Source organism: Pseudopodoces humilis, chromosome 11 (assembly GCF_049639895.1).
Source record: "Pseudopodoces humilis isolate 2021_Gansu_Grassland_sample_001 chromosome 11, ASM4963989v1, whole genome shotgun sequence".
Taxonomy (NCBI): Eukaryota; Metazoa; Chordata; class Aves; order Passeriformes; family Paridae; genus Pseudopodoces; species Pseudopodoces humilis.
The window spans coordinates 6,032,792-6,054,397 of record NC_142210.1 but is presented as its reverse complement, the minus strand read 5'-3'; the positions used below and the strand labels follow the sequence as shown (position 1 = coordinate 6,054,397).

Genomic DNA, 21,606 nt, shown 5'->3' with positions numbered 1-21,606 from the left:
TTGACAACTGCATTGTAATATTGTGTGTTAATGACCAAGGAATGCCATGTGCTTTGTGCTTTCAAAACTTTAGAGCACCAAACAGTTGTTGGAGGGCCTATATATGACTTTCTCTCTTATTCACACTCTGGAGTGTGAATATGAAAGAACTTGGGCTTCCTGCCAGATGCCTGCTGGGTGGAAGTGCTGGAGGGTGGATGCCCTTTCACTAGTGCCTTTCCACCTGAAGACAATGTTAATCCTTTCCTAGCTCAGAAAGTTCACGTTTTGGATTTTCTTCAATCTTGAGTGGACCATCTTGTCTACTTGTTTTGTCTCTAGAGGCAGGACTCAATAAAGATCCTGCATCTGTATTTTGCTTCCCCAGCTTGGATACACAATGGCTTTTGTTAGATGCAAGATTTTTCTCCACTCTTTTGACAATGAGAGATGTTCTCATTGTCAAAAGAAAACCTACACCAGAGAGAAATTTTATTCAAGTAGATTCAGTAATATATCTGGTGTTAATTCAAGGGCAGGATATTAAGGTATTTACTTGAAGAATCTGGCTTTATCCAGTAATTTGTCAGAAGTACATCTGTCAGTTATTTCTGTACCTCTTCTGAGGGCTTGGTGGTGATCTCGCCCTTCCAATTCAGACAAGGAGCCGTGGTCAAAGCACCTCTCTTTTCCCAGGATACCTGACAAAGAGAATTTAAACTGGGTATTTATATGCCTAGTGATGGCACATTTTGAACCTGTGTCTGTAGTACTCATGCTCAGGTACTCACACAGGTGCCTTTTCACATTGCTTTCATTAACAAGGTAGCTTTGGATATGTGAATGTCACATCCATCTCTTACTGCCTTTCCCTTCATCCTTGCAGTGTTTAATGCCTCTCTTTCAATTACACGTTGAGAAAAACTGAGTGTAGAGGGGGCTTGCATTAGTTTCTGTAGAGGGAGTTTGTATTCAAGCTTTCATTTAGCAGTTCTTGTAACTTGGTGAAATGCTTGCTGTCTCCCAGATGGAATAAGTGTATGGGTTATATATCTCAAAGGAGTCAATTTACTTCTAATTCTTTCCCATTTTAATAAATAGTGATCACATGTCTTTCAAGCTCAGTAGTACTTAAACATGTTGTATGTTGATAATATTCTTGCTGTTACAGGGAGCTTTGCACATATTTAAAAATTCATTGAGGGAGATACTCTTTTGATCCTAAGTGCAAATGTTATCCAGAAAACTTCACAGAGATTGTACCATTATTTTAAGCTTTCTGGCTTGCATTTCTATGCAAGCCCTTAATTGAATATTTGCAAGAGGTGGTTGTGCTCTACCTTGCCCTTTGCTTCAGCCCTCTGGCCCCACCCCTTTTAAGGCAGGGATCCCTCTTAAAGCATGAGGGAAGCTGGACTTGCAGGGCTGTCTTCTACCAGCTCTCTGCCAGAAATTAGATTCCTTTCCTCTGCAGTAGAATTTTCAATGTGTCTTGAGACATTGAGACATTCTTAATATGCAACTGAAAATGTTGACTTTGTGTTCTTTACTAAAAGCATTAATAGAAACTCAGCTGACAATATACTTGAGTAAAACAGTGTCATAAGGATATTGTCCAAAATTTAATTTTTGAGTTGTTTGTGTGTTGTTTTCTTTAATATAATTCCTCACAATAGCTTCATTGTTCTGTGGGAAACAGCAGATTTTGCTTTTGTTTGCCTCACGGCAGGGAGAAAGAATAGAATATGAAAGTAAGAAATCTGATGTTATTTTCCCCAGAATTTTTTTTTGTTTCACAAGTGACTTAAATTCAGAGCAAACTGTTCAGTAGGTGAGTCTTGACAGACAGCATCTATACCACCTGATTAAAACCTTGAAGAATGTAGAGAAAATTTACATTAAATAATTTAGACTCAAAGGGAAAACATTTTAACTCATAAAATTTTGAAGCAAGAGGCTGTTATGGTGATCTACTAAGTCTGGCTGTACAAATTTGGTGATTTGGTGATTTGAGTTGAAGAGCTGACTATGTACGCAGTTTCTTATAAAAGCTGTATGAAAATGAAAATACAGAAAATGAATGTTAATGTGGCAAATGTATTTTTAATAACTTACTGTCTTAGCTCATTAGTTAAGATCACCAGTTATTCTCAATATCTGTCTTGTGTAAGACTCATATGGGGACTGACATGAACTCCAGCACTGGGAGTTCATCAGTGTCTTGGGGTGACCACTACTTACCTTGGCATGGCAGTGGCTTTTAAATAGTCCCTCAACAACTACTGATAAATAAAATTCTATGTACATGACCGGATAAAGTCCTGAGCAACCTGGTTGATTTTCCTAGCTGACCCTGCTTTGAGCAGGAGGTCAGGCTGGAGACCTCTGGAGATGCCTTCCAGCCTGGCTCATCCCATGATCTTTGTGTGTATAAATGTGTGTGAGGGTGTAAGGATGTAATGTTTATGGATCATTTATAAAGAAACGCTGGGTGATTTCAGATGTAGCTGTAATAAACTTTCATTCTGCTGGTTTTCTTTGCCCAGTCTGCCACTAAGAAACCCCGGAAGTCTCCAGCGGACAAGGGGCGTTCTGACGCTGGAGCTCGAGGAGCAAGTCGTGGGAGAGCCAATGGCCACCCTCAGCAGAATGGAGAAGGGGACCCTGTCACTTTGTTTGAGGTGGTTAAGCTGGGAAAGAGTGCTATGCAGGTAAAATGTCTACTTGTGTTCCTCCTCACAATTCAGTGTATTCTGACTGGAGCCCAGTCTAAGCTGTGCTTTTGTAGTATTTTCTCATGGCTGCATTGGTCCAACGGACTGCATATGATGAAGTACAGGACTGAGTGGGTTCTGATTGAGGGCTGTATCCTGCTGAAGAACAAGACACCTGGCAGAAAGCCATGTGTTTCAAATCCTCCATTGTTGATTCGTTACTCTGAAGTTAAAAATATCTGTTGATAATAAGCAGTTAATTAAAGTATATCCTGTAGCAAGCTTTATATGGGAAAAAAGTGTATGAAAATAATGATGAATCCAGGCCTTTTTTGTTCACTTGTTTTTTCAAGAATACCTGCTCACACAAGCAGCTTGGAGCCCTTTGCACTGGAACTTGCATTCCTGCTGTCCCCATCAGGACAGTAGGTAAAGGCTAAACTATTTCCCTAGACTTCCACTGAGTCTGAGGGAAAACACTGACACATCCTGAAGGCAAATTTTTCATTGTATAATAAGTAAGATCATCCTAGTTGCCTCTAGAAATGTTTCTTACCCGCTTATGTTTTGATCAGGTCAGAGGTCTTTACAGGATGTGTGGGGCCAGGTGAGTCACATCTCAAGACCCTGCACAGAGGATTGGTTTTGACAGTGTTGTGTGGTTTTAGTAAGCTGCTGTGCTGCAGCTCTTGGTTTTGATACTTAAAGGAGAAAGAATCGGCCCAGAACACTCTTCATCTCATGCAAAGCTGACAGTCATTCCTACTCAGAAGGATTGTTTAAGCAAACCTCCTTTACTTTGCATTTCAACAACACAGGACTTAGCCAGTATCAGTTAGCTTGTTTTGATGCTGACCAACTGAGAAAAGTACAAATTAGGAAAATTTGTGCTATGTCCCAATCCCATTATTACTTTTAGTGTAGCCAAAAGTTGAGCCTCTTTTATGTCCCAGAGGCATCATATACTTCAAATGAGTGAAAGTTGTTGAAAATTTCCTGTCTCAAATCTCTGGAAAGTCTGAGATGTAATTTTAAAGAAGTAATATACTGGAAGGAAATGAGAATTTTTGTTCTTCATAGTTTCTGTGTTTACACTTATTCAGGATTGACCCTTCTTATCTAGAAGGTGAAGACAGAACAAATTTACTCCTGAGAAAGCTATGGATGGATTCCTTATGCCTTTTTTTTTTCCTACAACAGAGCTTCCAACTTTGTTTGGTTTTCAGCATTTTTTCAAGTTTTGTTTTTGGCAGAAATCGAGGAAACATCTGGAGTCTATTTTCTGGTTTTACTGTGGTACAGAACATACAATATACTTTGTACAGTATAGCTGACTTAGAGTTACTGATATTTGCAGAAGCCAAATGGAAAGGAATGGGCAATTGCTTTGATATTTGATGACTCTGTGTGTATGTGGTATTGACTTTGATACATTTTATCTATATCAAAAGAGATGCTGAAACAAGTCTTCTGCAGATTAAATACAAAAAAATAAATTGTCTTCATGTTTGTATTAAGAACCCTTTGGAAATCAGATAGAAAGAAATTGTTTTTAGAAGTGGAGAATTTGTATATGCATGTGTAGGTGGATGTGTGTCTGTATATTCACATATACGTGTATCCACAAATCCCATATGCATAGGACACACACACGCTTAACATGTGCCCAGCCTGCAGGTAGGAGAAAAAGTATACAGCACCATCTAAGCAGGTGTGAGATTATATGCAAATAGTAAAGGAATAAGCCTTTTGTATTTGAGATATATGAAGGCTTGGGGTACAAAATGGCATAAATGACTTGAGCCCTAATTTCAGGAGTATGCATCGCTTGGGCACCTTTGAAAAATTTACTGTTGGTAAAAATATTCTAAAAAATCAAAGTAACCCTACAGCAGGAAAGAGAATGCAATTAAAATGTGATTTAATATTTTTTAACTTGCACTTTTGCACAATCATCTCATGTGAAACCAAGGTTCTTTAAACCAAACTTAGCAGTGTCTTTATAGCAGTGTTTTTCTGTAATATATTAGGATTTTGATGTAACAATTAGGAATGCTTGGCATATTTGTTTTTCATAGTTTTGATGCAGGTTTTTTGTTCAATTTTAGCAATTTTGTCAATATTGCAGCTTTCAAACAAGTGCCATATATTTCTATTTGGCAGAACATACTATTTCTCAATATTTAGTTATTTCCCTGTAGTTTGAACTTGTAATTCCCTGTTATATAAATAATTTTTTTGTTCTAGTGCTCCTAAGTTTGCTTTCAGCAATGAAAACCCAGGAAAATTCAATTGAAATATTCTGAGATTACATAGAAATCATGTGCTTTCGTTTCTGGTTTATCTGCTCCTGCTGTTTGTTCTCAGAATTTTTTTTAGTTGTTAGATTTTTCTGGCTTTGTGATGCCAATTCATAAAAGTCTGTTGCTGAATTCAATTTTCACTTCTTCTAAGCTTCTCTATTTTTGTTCTCACAGCAGGATTCGTTTATTACTTCTCTTCAGGCTGGTTGCTTCTTCCATGGAAATAAAATCAGTTTAATTTTTTGTATTTAAAATATACATAGTTCCAGGGTTGTTCTTTGCATAAAATCTTTGCCTCTGTCATGGGGTGCTGCTTGTGTCTTGCTTGAATTCTGTAAATCTGTTTGATGCCCATGTTAAGTTGGTATCAGACGGTTGTCAGTGTTTTTCATTTGCTCTGTAACCTTTTGTACAGTTAGTGCTTCAGAAGTTGTTCTGTCAGCAGCTCTCTGTGTATGAAGTGTGACATGACCTTCTGCTCGTGCTTTCTGCAGGTACATTTTCAAGTGTTACTCCATTAAGGCTGTTCATAGAATTTCTTCAGTGATTTTTGTTTTCGTAGTCAAACATGATACTCTTCTGCTTTTTGTCATTTATCTCTTCCATATATTTATTTTTTAGTTACATCATTTTATGGTGACAGCTATATTCTCTACATTTCCCTACTCTGAACCTCCATACGCTGAATGGTCTCTATCAGCATTTGTCATGTGCTCAGCTGCCTGCTGGTTGGAATGAAGGCTTGGGTGAGCCTCTGCTCTTCCAGCTGAGCCACCTAGGCGGAGACTGACTGGTAACTAAAATATTCAGACATTTCTGCATTGGTCTCTGACCCTGCTTTTAAGATGACAGGGACTAAAGAAATTGTGATGAGATCAGATCTTGTTTAGGACTGCAAATTTCTCATGAGTTAGTTATGACCAGTTATCTGTAGTGAAGTTTGTACTACTGGTAGTCAAACAGAGCGTAGAAGTGTTCTGCTTCCATGTCTGCAAAGGATTTTGTTCCCCCTGAACATCAGAGAATGCATCATCAGTTATCCTAGCAGGTGTTCAGTACTAAAACATGAACAGATCTGTGCCTTGATGTCTCTGCAATACTCCATGCATTACCAGGCACCCTCAATTGGTGTTGGCAGCTTACTACAGAGTAGGGACTGATTTTGGGGAAAAAAAACATAAAAAATTGCTGTCTCTGCTTAGGCTCAGCTAATAAAAGGTAATCTTGGTGTTCATTAGACATAGTTCAGAATAAATATGGCTCCATTATATGCCAGCAAGTATTTTAAGAGAAGTATCCAAGTATCTAGTGTGTTGAAGTGGATTTTTTTATTGTGCCACCAGTTTTTCCTTGTCTTTCCAGAAATCAAGGCTGCATGGGGTTCCTCACTGTTCTTACCTGCACATATAGGCACATGGGGATTTGTATCCTTTGAGGTTCCCTCCTTGTCCAAGTAAAGCTGTTATTTGTAGCAGTGCTTACCCTGCCTTGAGAAATCCACCTCTGGTAGACTTACTCCTGATTAGAGTGATTATATAACCATATTTACCTTATGCAGGAGGAATTACATGTGTTTTTACATAGATCCTTGGGATTAAGAACATCAGAGCAGCTGTAACTGGATTGCACCAAAAGTCCAACAGCCTGTCTCTGACAGTGGCAGAAAGGGAATAAGATGGCAAAAATGAGTTTTAGGTACTCTCTCTACCTCTGACTGTTTGCAGCTCAGGGCCACTGTGGTGTCTGTGTTCTCAGTGGTCTTAAAGGCTCTCTTTTCTGAGTTTCTTTTCTCCATCCAAGAGAGTTTTTTGCTGGATCACATCTCTGTCTCCCTCAGCTATTTCTGAAAGCAGAGGTCTTTGAAGATTAAAAATATACAGACGTACATTAAGTATTACCCATGCTTTTTGTGTTAAAGGCAAGGTTAGTTTAATTGTCCTTTATTGTATTTTAACTGCTGTATCCTCCAGCTTGAAGGATGGATTATAATTTACGGTTTCCCCAGATTGTCTCAGAAATTCTGTAGAAGTTTCAGCATGCAGTCTGTAAAGTTTACTGGGCAAAATGACTGCATCTATTATTAACATTTAAACTAGTATTTTCATTTTGTTAGGCAGATTTCTTCTGTAGCCTAATCTTGCTTTGCTTTTGATTGTATGGTACTGAATTAGAAGAAAAAAAAATCAAAACTAGGTACATGTTTTTATAGTTGTTACACTTGGAACAATTTAGCCACCAAATGAAGCATTAATTAATTAGAGGAGTATCCCTTAATACCAAATTAATTTTTCTGCAGTCATCAAACAAGGCTTCTTTTCCCTTGTGATTTAGTAAGATGTGAGATGATTTTGCTGTTAATGTGGACACAAATGCCAGTAGTGCAGTGTGTGAAAGCATCTGTACCTGAAAATACTCACTATATTTGAAGGCAGAAAAGTCTTTTGCTCTCTAGAATGTTGATGTTTTTTGAAGTGTCTGGGGTGATCTGTGAACCCTTTACAAACTGTGCTAGCAAAGGAATATGAATCATGTGTTCTAATAAATTGATGGGTTTCTTACTGGAGTAACTACATTTTGTTTCAACACTCCTCCAAGTATCTTTTCATTCCATTGTTCAATGTTTATGAGCAGTTTTGATGCTTTGTAACATCATTCATGCCCATGATTGGCTCAGCTTAAACAACACAGCCCCCTGGAAATGGTGTAACATGTCAACTGTGAGAGATGAGCACCTTAGAAAATCTGTGCCACCTTAGAAAATCTTGGTGAAAACTTTGCATGGTGCTCAGCCTCAGGACTTCCTGTGATTTTAGTCCATTTGAAAGCAGAATTTTCCCAGCACCTTTTATGCACTCAGTGTAATTCCAGTTAACCTTCACCATTCTAAGATTCTCTTAAGGAAATAATTATTTTTTTTGGTAGCATTTTTTTCTCCCGAATGGTTCAATGTAGCATGTTACATTGATTTCCCTGTGTAATTATATTTAATACCCAGTCTACTACATAGAAATATGTATTTACACAAAAGGCCAAATAGATAATCCTGTATAGAGAGTATAAATCCCTTAGTTTTATTGGGAAGACATACTTCTAGGATTGTATTCCTTTCTTCTCTGTGCTTCAGAAAATAAAAAGTTACGTAGGTAGACGCTGCATAAAACAAGTTTTCCCATTTTTGCTTACTGTTATCTATAGTGAGATTTTGGTTGTTTGTTTTTTTTAAAAAAAATCATTTTAGCTTCTCAGGAAGTGCATGATAGGTGTTAGCAAAGTATGAACTCTTTCATAATTTAAAATTATGATCCTTAGAGAAAAAGAACGAAGTGCATGTCCTTAAGCTGCAGTTCATTTTTATTATCCTTATATTAGGTTTTCACTGTGTGTTTATTAGACTGCAGTTTGGAATGCAGCCAGGCACTCACCCTGGAGTATACTGTCCAATCTAAATTGCACTTTCACACATTAGGAACTGCCTTCTCCCCAGTAGCCATCTGTGTAATTTCTTCAGTTTTTACAAAATTTATCCTTAAAAGGCTTTTATTCTTTTTTTTAAAAACCCAACCTGAACAGATGCACTTAAAATTTTTTTGCCGAGTGTTTTAAGTCTCTCACTGCTTGTCTTTTTTCCCCTAGGTCCTTATTTTAAGTGTACTAAGTTCTTCTCATTATCTGTTAAAGTATATTTTCTACTTTTCTATTTTAGTTGCTCTTTATACAGGTTATTGAAACATTTAATTTCACTGTGCATTCCTTTTTTAATCAGTTTCAAATTTCATTTAAGTGACTGGGATTTTGGCAGAAGGTGTTAGTATAAGCTTTGATTATTGGATTTTTTCCTACCTTGATGTAAACACATTGCACACCCATTCTAGAGTAATTTTTTTTCTTTCATATTCACTGTAAATGAAGCATGTCCATGATCAATTGTATGAAATGGCAAATTATTTAAAGTTCCTTATACTCAATTTGCCTTGGTTTACAGTTGACTCAGATCTTCCATTTTAACATGCACTTTGTATATGGTGTCGTTTGTTTTCCCTTTTGTTTTAGCACTGTTGCCAGGTTGTTATTTAATTGAAATTGTGAAACAGCTTTTTTTGAAATCAGCTTTCATTAATATTTAGTGGGACTGTGCTAATTTACATGAACTGGCAATGTGTCCTCTGTAGTCAGTCCCTCTGGTTCCTTCAGCGCTTAATGCTCCTGAATTCTCTCACACTGAAGGAATATGAAGTGGATTCATAGCTGCAAAGCCTAGAGAAGGTAATAAGATCATTAGCTTCATTATTTCATTCGTTGCATCTGACTTGCTTTTACTGGAAGCCCCAAGCTGCTGTTCCTTTTCAGTACTGAAAAATGCTTTGGTTTATCTTTTAGCAGACTTTGACATATGAGGGTCAATATTTCTGCAAGTTGATCGATTTGAAGTTGTTTGCTCAGACTGTGCATCTATTCTGCTACTTGCTTGACTTAATTTAGGCTTCTTATTTGTATAGGGTTTCTTACCTGGCATATTCTTCAAATTACGCTCCATGGTAGTTCTTAAAACAGCCTCATCAGAGAGTTCAGTTCTGTGACATTCTATTGAAAACTGTTGCAGGCTTTGGAAAATCTTTGTACTGACTATTTGTACCATACATCATCTGCCATTTGCAGGACACCTTGAATTTTTACTCAGTTCTCATAAGAATAGAAGCAATTTCATAATTTAAAAAAAAAAAAAAAAGTTTGAGTCTTATTTTTGTAATGTACCTGTATGGCCTTGTTGACTGTCTCAGAGATATGATGCTTGTATGTGTCTAGATGTGTCCTGACAGCAGGGAGTGGAGGAGGATTGTTGATGTTGCTGGATTCATTTGGAGGTTTTATCTGTGTAGTTGAGCTTGTTGCCAAGGGAGCCTTTTCCTTGTGCATGTGCCTTGAAGCTGGTGAATCCCAAAAGCGTGGATGTACTGCCCCTGGGAAGGCTGCAGCACACGTCCTCTAGATCTTGTGCCTCCCCAGAATGCTGAATTTATTATGTATTTCATGCACAGCATGTAAGTGCACATTTCCATATGGTAAATTCATGCTCCCCACTGCATCTGAAGGTAAAAACATCTGGAAGCAGATGGGTACCACTGGAGCAGCTCATGCTCATCTATTGCAGCCTTCTTTCCTAGGTGTTTTGTGGAAGTAGGCAGGGAGATTTGTAAGGATGAATGTTGGGGGGTGGAACCTGCTTGTAGCTGCCTACTTTCTGAACGGGCCACCTGGTCTTTCCCTCCTGTCACCACATGTGCCTTCAAGATTTAATCATCCGTGCTTGGGACAGGTGACAGGGAGGGGCAAGAACAGGAGATCTCTGGGCAAATTGATCAAATGTGGGTCATTTCCTTGAGTTTGCTCTTGGATTATGTTAAAAAAAGGGTTTGCTGTAACCTGGGGCCCGTTGGTTAGAAATACTTGTTTTTAATGGGAGTCCTTCTCTCTATGCATATTTATGCAAAATAATTCAATTTCTGGCAAGGCTTGCATGTTGCACCATTTGCTACGCTGCTGCCCTGCTTTGATTCCTTTTTTGCTTGTATTCAATCTTTTTTCCTGGTATTTGGATTACTGCTGTTTTGTCTTGTTTCAGTGTATACTTGTCTCTCTTTTGGGTCTGAGGTGTGTCATTTTCATTTATTCATCTAGTGTTTTCTAGTTCTTATAGCTCTTTTCTGTTACATCAAAAGTCAAACATTTGATTAAGTTCCAACTGTTGCAGCATATGTAGACTGGCTTCATTATCTCCTGTTGCCTTAAACTGTAATCTCTAACAAAATTAGGCAGCCAGCATGCCAAGTGTGTAAGAAGGGCTGAATGTGTGGGTCTGTGGGTGTTATTTTGGGGCACTGATTTTTAGGGCTTAGTGAATGCAGTTTCTGTGGCTCTGTGCTGATGCTGGCAGGTCAGGTGCCTGTATGTGACTTGTCACCTGCAGCCCCTCAGTCAGTGGGGCTCTCCTGTGGTAAACATAAGCATTGTGCAGCAGGAGCCCTCTCTGCTCTCCATAGATGCCGTTTCAGAGCAAGGAGTTACACTGACAGCTCCCTGAACACTGACTGTGCGTGTGTGTCACACACAGTGGTGAGTGCCAAGGCACTGAGGAGCTTGTGCATGATCAAATGGTCCCACAAATTCAAATTTTACTTACAGCTTTGTCAGTTCTCTGAGAGGTCAAGACAGTCTTTGTTTGGTATCCCTCTGGAGAACCTTCACTCTGATTTTTCTGCTTTTCTTATCTACTGCTGCCACTAAAGACTCTGTATTGCCTCCAGTCTGGTCTCCAAGTCTAGAGATGAGCCACTTCTTACTTTTCTGTAAATTGCATGATGGTTCTGGGTTGAAAGTGCAAGTGCCAAACTGGTAGGACAGAATGGGCCCCCAGTGCCCAAGGACACAGCATGTCCCCCACAATTCTTTTTGTACAAGAGACATAAAATAGAAGTGAGAGGAGCTGCATTGATGCTGCAGTTTGAGATAGTGCTGCAAAAATAAATAAATAATTGTATAAAAGAAGCAGAAGCAAAATTTAAAGGTATTCCTTTACATTTCTTGCCTTGTGTCCCCCTTTTTTAAATCCAGATGGGTTCACATGCAGTATTTATAGCACAGTCCATGAGAAGCTGCAGTGGTATGGCTGAAGGGGCAGTGTGTTGTAGCAAAAAACAGGAGTAAGACTGAACGTGGGAGGGAATTTCTTGGGCCAGCCTTACTTCCATGGGGAGTGTTTTCTGTGAAACTCGGCTGTGGATAATGAACAGATGCTGGGAAACTAGTTATTAACACTCAGGAAAAGCAGCTGAGGTTTCCCAGGCTCAAAGAATATAGTAGACTTCAGAAACTGTCAAGAGATGTGTGACAGGAGTGGGCAAGAATAAAGATACAGAATTATTTCTGGGCAAGCCACGTGGCACAGAGTAGGATTATTCTGCCTGGAAAGAGGTGACCAGATGGAAGCATGGAAGATGCAAACAGGGGCTTGGGGTTTGTTTTTTTCTTCTTTCATAAGAATTGGGTCACACCAAATGGATCTAACAATTGGCAAGTTTAAAACACAATTATTCTTTTATTTTGCAGTGAATAATTAACACTTGCACACTGCTGCAAGATGATGTAGATATAAAGCTGGTTTAGACAGACACATCCATGGGAGAAGAAATTTGCTGTTTTAAGGGTCTGGGACAGTAACTCAGAAATATCAGTGTATTCTTGCACTTATGCTTCTTAAGCTTATCCCTACATGTAGGGAAAACTGTAGGCCAGTGAACCTATCATCTGACCAAGAATAGCTACTGTTTTCTTTAGTGTAAAAAATAACTTTGGCAATTGCATGTTGTTCAGATATCTACAGTAACAGAGCTGTTCAAACAAATCTTGTAAATTGGTAGTACACCAACAGCCTGGTCATTAAGCTCTGTCAATATTTGGTGTAGTAAATACTTTTTACATTTGGCTACATTTGGTTTATGTGCCCTGGAGAATTTTGCTGATTGATTGAAATGATTGATACTTCCCGGAACAGGTCTGAATTCATGATGAAATAACAGTGAGATAACATTCTAAATAAGTGATTTTGTGCTGCTGCTTCATGCTTCCTCAACTTGTGTGAAGCTTATTTAGAGGCCAAGATTTGCTAATTTCTTCTAAGTAGCAGATGGACCTTTTTTAAGATTGCTTCTCCTACAGGGTGTGTGTGTGCGCGCGCGCGTGTGTGTGTGTGTGTTTTGGGAGACAAAACCTGTGAAAACTGAGCTTCCTGGCAAATTGGATGTTTAGAGATTTACCCTGGTTGTTGGATAACATGATAGTATTGCTAGTCTGCTCCTGGCTCAAGGGTGAGTGTAGTGATGTGTGTTAAACATGGAGAGCTTTGGCTCAGTACAGAGTTCTGTGTGTCTGGTACATACACCATTGGTTTGCATCCTTTTCCTAATTCACCTGCCAAGGGCCCACTGGTAGTCTTGGGAGTTTGCACTTGGATAAGTGGAAACTGCAGAGGAATTTTTCAAGATCACTCCTTACAGCTACTAATCAAGAAAAAAGCTGATTTTTCTAAGAGATCAAATTATTTTGATTTTTTTAAATTAAATCCTTTTCAGCACGGTAGAGGCCACTTGTGTGGGCGTAGTGGGATGTTTGTATGTGTGTGTGTTTTTTTTAAATTTAATTTTATAGAAACTCATTCTCAACCTGAACTGTCCAGAATAAACTAATCTATTAGTTGCTCTGATAATATAATCAAGTTTTTCCTAATTAATGCTGTTGCATGTGCGGAACAGAATAGTTTGTCTTTTCCCTCATAAAATAAGTCAAGTGCAATGTTTGATTACATTAAGTACACACAATTCCTTACCTACAGTGTTTATGTAGCTGAGGAGCTTGGAATATCAGAGATTATATATATATATATATAAAAATATCTCCTGGCCAACTGTAGTTCTGAGGGCAATTAAAAACTGACTGAGTTTCCTATCCTGTGATCCAAGTAGCTTTACAAACACCCTAAGTCAAATTTCTCTGTATTATTATTTTATTTACTGTGTATTCCTCATTATATTTTTATTCTCCTGAGCTATTTACAGTGTTCCTGGGTGACTGATGTACTACTTTGGCCTTTATAAATACTGAGATATTCTCTATGCAATAGAAAATCAGTATTTATCCCAAAGTATTTCTACTCATCCATTTTCTGGGAATATATGTTGGTCATTCTGGAGTAACAGTGTTTGTTTTATTCAACACAATTTTAAAACTGAAAAAATACTCTAAGTAGTTTGGAGGATTTAAAGTAATTTCTATCTGAACTTGTGTTTATACAATATAATACCAGAAAATGGTGCATATAGTTCTGCTCTCTCTAACTATATTTGTTCTGTCTCCACCTTGAGAGAAGGTGCATAAATTTCTGATTTTGTACACATGTATAATTATACCAAATAAATGCTAAATTATAAAATTATGTTCTGAAAAGAATAAGTCATTTGCCTTTAATAAAACACTTTTTAAGAGTCTCTGATAAGTATTCTTTTTTTCTTGACAGTCTGTGGTGGACGACTGGATTGAATCATATAAACAAGACAGGGACATAGCACTTCTGGATTTAATCAACTTCTTTATCCAGTGTTCAGGATGTCGAGGTACAGAACATGGGAAACAAGTTGTATAGAATAAATCTGACCTACAAACATGTGTTAATGCAAATGCTGGTAAAGATGGGGGAGACTCTTGGATTGATACTCCTTGTGTGCATGGTTTGTATAGAAATATTGTCTGCATTCCAGAGTAACATGATTTAAAGCTTGTTTGTGAAGGGCTACCTTTTCTCTTTCTCACTTTCCTGTCATCATGCTAAAGTATACAAATCCTCACAGAGACGCTCTACTCGTCAGCAACAGGAGACAAAAGATCTGGTACTCCAGGTAGGCGTATCTTTATTTCCCCTTTCTGTTTCTTCCCAATTTTTTAACTGCAAAACTTAGTTGGTAACTATACCTTAACTTGATATTTTTTCTTTCTTTTTAGGAAAATGATTTTTTTTTTTTTTTAACTGAAGAGGAAGGAATCAGCCTTCAGTTCACTTTGCTTAGCAAGAAAGATTTTCTGTGGATGAGGCACCAGAGTTATTTATTCCTCTGTAATACTTTATCATGTCAGCAGCGAGTGCCCTTCGTTTTATACCCTGCTTAAGCAGTCTCCATTACCAGGCATGCAGCAGTCAGCCATTCTAGCATTCTGTTGCCACACTGTGCCTTCTAATGAATTTTTCATGTGTTGTCTTTTTTCAGTTAACTCAGCCTTGAAAAGAGACAGAGCTCCACTCTGTCTGTAGTGCCCAGAACCAAACTATCTACTATTTTCTGATGCTTCCTAAAATTTACTTGGAATAGAGTTGAAAACAATCCACAATTCAGAAATTCTTTTTCTTCATTTTGTATCTGATGTGGGAATACACCTTTAGGCATTAAATGGTCTGGGCAGAAGTCCCTTTTCTTCCTTAAGTGTAAGGTGAAGTCTTGAGTAGTTAAGAGTATCAGAGAAAAGAAATAGGAACCATTAGCAGCTTCAGCAGCCCTTTTTCATAGCTGAAGGAAATGAACGTATTTTGTGGATGACAGGAAAGACTGAATCTCTGGGAGCATTCTGTGAAAGGGCTGAAGGTTAGGGCTTAGGTTACTGGCCTGTGTCAATGTCTGCACTGTTCACAGAGAACCCCTGAAACATTTTTCAGTTGTGTTTGGCAGCTTATATGAAAGTAGTTGTATTCTGTGTGCTTTTTCTTTTTTCTTTTTTTTTTTTTTTAACTCCTGAAAGTGTATGGGAGAAAAAAACAACTCTACAAGCTTGTAAGAATTTGGGCAGCATTAAACCAAAGGCATCCTTGGCCATATGTTTATATTCTTGTTGATGCAAACTTTTGGTGAAGGCATGTCATAAATATCTTCATTCCCCTGCTGCTCTCTAATTTATTCTCCCTTTCATTCTCTTCATTAGAGAAAGCACAACTGTGATAAGATTCCTGTTTTTTTACCCCTTGTTGGTGAGTGATGCAGGCTGAATGCCCACTGTCAGCCATATGCTGCTGGAGCAAGTGCCTCCCAGAAAAGCTTTCTGTTACTGGCTGGGAGGCAGCAGCACTGCGAGTGCCTGATGTCATTGACTTACTTGGCTTTTCTTTGAGATGTGACTTTCCATTTTCAGTGCTCTGCTCTGTATCCCAGGGCTATCTCTGCTGAGCTTCTTTCAGTGCCTTCTGGTCCCAAACTGCAGCAGTAGGAGAAAGGAAGCAGAAATTACTTAGTCCCCAAGTCTATAGTGTGTTTGGGAGATTTATTTCTGTTTTGGAATTTTTTTGCAGTGGCTACAGTAACAGCTGTAGAACAGGGTTAAAAGCCTGGCAAACAGTGCAGTTCATTCCAGTTTCCAGTGATATGCTTGTTTTCTAGGATAAATAAGAGCTTTATCAGAAGAGAGTGGATTTTATTGGTAGTCCACTTAGGGTAAAGTGCATACCAGGCTTTCCTTAATGGAAGTGAGAAATAGGGGATTGTTTTGTATCTTGTGAGAAAGACTTAAATTCTTTTTCATGGGTAGATGATATGACATCTTTATTTCCCTTTAGAGACTTCATTGACATTCTTGCTTATTTCTATTTCTGATAAATAACAGCCATTGTGAATCTCAATGACTGCTTTATCTTCCTTGATTTTCTTCTTTTCAGTTTGCTCCACTAACATTGTCTTGGATTCTCCAGCCTCCTTTCCCAAAGCTGGATCTAAATGCTGGCTGATAATATGTCTAAGTTTGTGATCATTAACTGAAGGAAGGAGGACAACTAACTTGGGATGAAGTTTCTCAAGGAATTGTGATGCTAAGTTTATAAATCTACCATTTCAGTAGTGCTTAGAATCACTTGACATCTAAATATATGTCAAGTACATTTAGCTTGATGTGTCCTTCAGAAGTTTTGAGCAGGTCGAAGAGTGTGTTCCCACTTAATAGCTTTAATTAGAAATGGAGACACCAAACTGTTTTATTTAGAAGCACTTCTGACCCTGAAAAGATATCTTTCTGTTTAGAGAAACACTGATTTTTATATATTTCATTCTCTTGGGCAGCACAGATGAATGAACCTCTTGGCATCTTCCAGCTTTGCTTGTAGCTGTTGCTGAAATGAGAAGTGATCTATTGTAAATATGAGTAAGCAGGCATATTACGTAAATTGTTAATACTAACAATTGTTAAATTAGTGGCTTTTGCAGGTGAATGTAAAAGATCTGTGCAATTTAAAATTCAATAAATATGCACCAAATATTCAAGCATGTCTGTCCTTTGTCAACTCTTCTGAGTATCTATTTAATGTACGTCAATTAAAAACAAAACATAGGAGATTAGGTTTTAGTGTGACTCCAGTAATCCTTCTGTATTTTTAGAGTGCTGTTTAGTGTAAATGAGAAGTTTCTTGTATTGAACTGTCAAAACATCTCAGTTCAATAAGCACATTTGCATGGGAGTTGGTCACTTGTCATGTCATCTTTCCTCTAGTTTGCCTGCTCAATCTGTACATATGTTGCCTTTGCTAATTTTGATTACAAGGAAGTGAAATAGTTATGTAAAGAATTTTTCTTTATCTTGCGTGTTTTTTTCTTCTGAAAATACAAAAAAATCCCTGCCTTTCACAGCTTGTCTGTGTAGTCTTTTCCATTGTGTTTCGCTGAATTTCTGTGGCACAAAAATGGTTAACAAGGACTGATACATTCACCCATTCATGTTTTGTTTCTGATCCTTTTAAAATGTGTTGCTGCTTCTAGAGGGAAGATCTTGTATCAGATAGTACCTTAAAAAGGTGAAAATGTAAGTGTTAAAATACTACTTCTTTGTGGAAAAACAGTAAAATTGCTGATGGAAGTCCTTGAAAATAATACAGGTGTGTCTGTTGGTAGTAGGTGTTTATTTTCCATAGGATTTACAATCTGTAAAGCAGGTGGTGTTGCATTTACTTTCTTATTTCAAAGTCAGGAGCAAAATTTCAGAGTTTTCATTATTAGGTAACAAGGAACTTTTTGACATAAGCTTGTTGCAATGGTAAAGCCCTTTCTTCAATTAAGTGCCACTGGACTGGGACAGTATCCACACTACTGAAATTTCCATCTCCACTGTTGTGCTTTGGTCTGCAGCATTGTGGATTTAGACACCCTCCTCCCTTGCAGAAGTGTTGCAGATCAGTGTTCAGAGTTTTCTGGGAGTTTCTGTGAGCTCTTTTCCATTGCTTTCTTCTTTGTACAAACATATTTTTGCTTTTCCCCCTTTTTTCTCTTCTTCCTTTGAATGTTTATGTAAAGCACAGCATTGAGTGCCAAGCTCTCCGAGCTGCTTGCAAGCAAACTGAAATGTCTAATCAGCAATATGTATGTGAGGTCCCAGAAGGATTATAACTGTGTCAGTGTGATGCTGCATCAGGGCTAATTAGCTCTGCCTCTCAGACTGAGTAATTAGCTCAGGTATCCTGCTCTGCTGCTATGACAACCAGGCAGTTTCCATTTCTGGAGCTCCCTGGATTTAGAGCTGACTTGGGTATCTGCATGGCTGTCAGCTCGTGCCTTCTGTTATTGATAGAAAACAAACAGAAAGCTCCTCGAGCACTCTGACCTTTCTACATTTTAAAGGCAGAGAGCCATGCTTGTGGAATTAATATTTTTTTCCTGACCAGAAGCAATTAGTGGTTGAAACAGCCTCTTGAGCTGTGTAGGAAAACCAGCCACTGAGTTCATGGGAGAAAAGCAGCTTTCTTTTGCAGGGGAAAAGGGTCTCCCATAATTGAAGAGGAAGCTACTTGACTGCTTTCAAGTGTACAGTGAATTTATTCCCATTCCTTCTCTCCCATCCATCTGCTTCCCTCTCCTTTATTTTCTGCTGGGTAAGACAGAAACATACATTTTAAAGCAGGTTTTCAGAAGTGGTCTTTGATGAGCAAATATTCCAGCTGTCACCTGCTGGCCTGGATTTCTGGTGCTGTTTAAGGCTCGGTTTTTCTTGGTTGTGAGTAAACAGAGATTTGTCTATGACTCTTTCCCCAGGGGCTTAAAGCCAAACCCCTTTGTGGAACTTTTCCTGGGAATCAAACACTTGGGGTTCCACATTCTCTTCCCACCTTCCTTGAGTGCCTGGTTGTTCCTCATCTATTGTAGATCTTCTGTCAAATTCTGATTGAATGGTGCAAACTGAGCCAATAAGTGCAGGAGTTCTGAGTTACCTTGATAATTTTGGTTTTTATTAATGTTCTAATTAATGAGCTTAATTAAGGGCAAACTAATAGATATCTGCTTTGCCAAAGGAAACTGAAGGCTAAAGCCAGGAAAAAGTAGCATAGAGTGGCCATTATATGGTCTGTCAAAAGCAGTGAGCAAGTGCTTGCTTTGCTGTTGGAAAGAATTCCAGAAAGCAAGTTAGCCAGGAAATAGTGTTATTTACTTTTATTAATAATATTTTAATAGGGGTTGTAACATGGTAACTAGAGAAATGGTCAAAAAAAATTAGTTGTCCATGGTTCCGTTTTGTGATTGATGGAATCGTTGTTCTGTACAGGATGTTACGGACCACAAAGAAAACAACTTCGTTAAATCTAATTCCCTGCATATGAACCTTTTGCAAGGAATTGCAGAGAGTGACAAATGTTGCTGACTTCAGTATGTGTTAAAAAGCTTTACCATTTCAGTCATTCAATTATTATTAAGAAGTTGATTTCATAAATATTTTGTATTATGACCAAATTAGAAAATACTTCAGTTCATTGCACTGGAGCTTGTATTTTTATTAAGTATATAAAGTCTGCTTTCCCACAGTTTCTTCAACAAAATACCTTTTCAGTGTGTGAATATAGGGGAGAATGTTGCAAAGTAAGAACTAATATACATTTTGAAAAATTGTTACTTATGTAGGATTTTAGTCATAGCAATGTCAAGGATTTCTGAAATATTCTGTATGCATAGTATAAAGAAATAAATGCACCCCAATAATTATAAAGCAGTTAAAAACATGCTGTTAGCCACATTCAAAAACTGGAGGATAAGAATGTAGGATGGAATTGGCTTAATCTTAATTTCATGTGTGGTGTAGATAAACAAGAGCTGAACTTTCTACTTCTTTCTGAGCCTTGAGGTAATTTTTACAGTGTGTTTATCTTGAAGTGAAAGCTTAGAAAATGCAAACTGAAAATAAGATGCAAATGGCTCGGGTGGAAGGTAAATGACACTACCAGGCGTATATTAAATGTTTCATTAGTTCTTTAAATGAATATAGGTAGAGTTAAAAAGTTCATGTCAGACACTTGACAATTATTATGGTTACATCAAAATCAGTTTTTGTGAAGAAGTACAAATAGTTAATATCAGTTGACATTCTGGAAATTAAAGCTTTGGTTTTGTTGTGTGTATAGTTTTAAATCAAAAAGGTTTTTACTATTTCTTCCTGTTTTATGCTGAATGTATTTGTACTTGTAATTTATTTTCAGTGCAGGAGACATGAAGGAAGGGCACGCTGGTTTGTGGTTTGAAAATCTGAATGAAATACCTCCTGTGCTGAGTTCTGACTGCAGTCCAAGATTTCCCTCTATGAACTGATAACAGGAGCAACAGTAATTTAAACCAAACATATTTTTCTTTATTACTTACAAACTATTCACATTGCATGTACAACAGCTGACCAAAAAGGAAGGAGCTAGCTTAAAATCAGCTATTAACTAATTTATGGGTATGAATTAATACAAACTTCCAAATAATTTAAAACAAATTTGTTGAAATAATTGACAGAACTTGTGGTACTAGAGTATTTTGGAGCAAGTCTGTAATGTAAGGAAAGAGAAATTAGCTTTGAAATGAATTCTGCACTGCTAGTTCTGTATAAGTTCAAATCTCTGCTGAAAATGAAAACACTCCTTGTAAGCTTGGAACAAAGTCTGTGTTCTGCCCCTGTCCACTACTAAACTCAGAGCTTGTAAAATTATTTTTGGCACTGCTCACTGGAGAAAAATTGTGCAAGGAGTTCAAATACTCTTGCCTGTTTTCCACTATATTAATTTAATTACATTAATATTGATCTGCAAAATAGCACTACTCACATGACTACAGAGGTAAAACTTGAGGACAGCCTCAGTTAGACCATGCTTTTAGTGCTACAGCTTTTCAAGAGAAGAGCAGTAAATATCTCTTGGTGTTAGTAATTTCGAATAGTTGCTGCCTTACTAGCCAGATCTGTGCCATTTCCTCTTTATTTATGGTTTTTTTTTCTGTATTGTATATGAATTTATTACAGGAGGAACACCCTCTGTACTAAGCAGAGGAGTAAAAGCCTTAGTCTGATTTATTTTTGACAGTATTATTCTCAGGCTTGTGAACGAATTATGTCAGTGTATGAGTTTGCTAGCTGTGTGTGATACACATTGCTGGATTTACTGTAGATGACAGGTGCTTCCTGAGAAGACAAGAGCTAATTATAAAAAGCAACCCAATACCACTAGATCTTAGATCTTTTCTGTCTGGATTACAAATTGGAAAAGTACTCATGTCTCTGGCCTTTCCAAAGATGCAAATTCTACTGAAGGTTTAGTCAGAATTTTCGCAGACCGAGGGTAGGAATTAAATTGCAAAAATTATATTTGTCTTAGCAAACACTGTAATTATGATTCTTTCTCCTTTGCTTTAATGAAGCCATAGACTTTTTGATAAAGTGCAGGGCTGATACACTGTAGTAATTATGTCTGAAGAGAAGGAGATGAGGATGATAAGAAAGGTCTGTATCCTAATGAAAACCTGGTATCTCTGGCACAAAGAGAGTAGTTAAACCAAATCAAATATTCTCTTAATCTGCAGGCATTCAGTAGTAGCTGGATATAGGAAAAAAAAAGCTTGGATTTCAAAGAAGAGCCATAAATTGGAAGAAGTGGACTCTGAAGCAGATCCAGTCCTGCTCACATTCTGCCACTGACTACTTCTTTCCTTATTTATATCAGTCTGATCAGATTGCCTCAGTTGTCTTTAACCTGAACTGTGACCAGCTGAGCCTTACATATATTCATGTCCTTTTAACTG

The 21,606-nt window shown here is 37.7% G+C and overlaps 1 protein-coding gene across 5 annotated transcripts in view; it reads left to right on the top strand.

Annotated features, from left to right (window-relative positions):
* Positions 1-21,606, top strand: part of STAG1 (STAG1 cohesin complex component) — a 156,584-nt gene that overhangs the window by 52,675 nt on the left and 82,303 nt on the right. For all 5 annotated transcript variants that reach the window (XM_014258288.2, XM_014258289.2, XM_088061319.1 and 2 more), the window contains 2 exons: positions 2,526-2,690; positions 14,064-14,160. In XM_014258288.2, the coding sequence (XP_014113763.1) occupies positions 2,526-2,690; positions 14,064-14,160 (262 nt within the window). The remainder of the gene's footprint in view (positions 1-2,525; positions 2,691-14,063; positions 14,161-21,606) is intronic.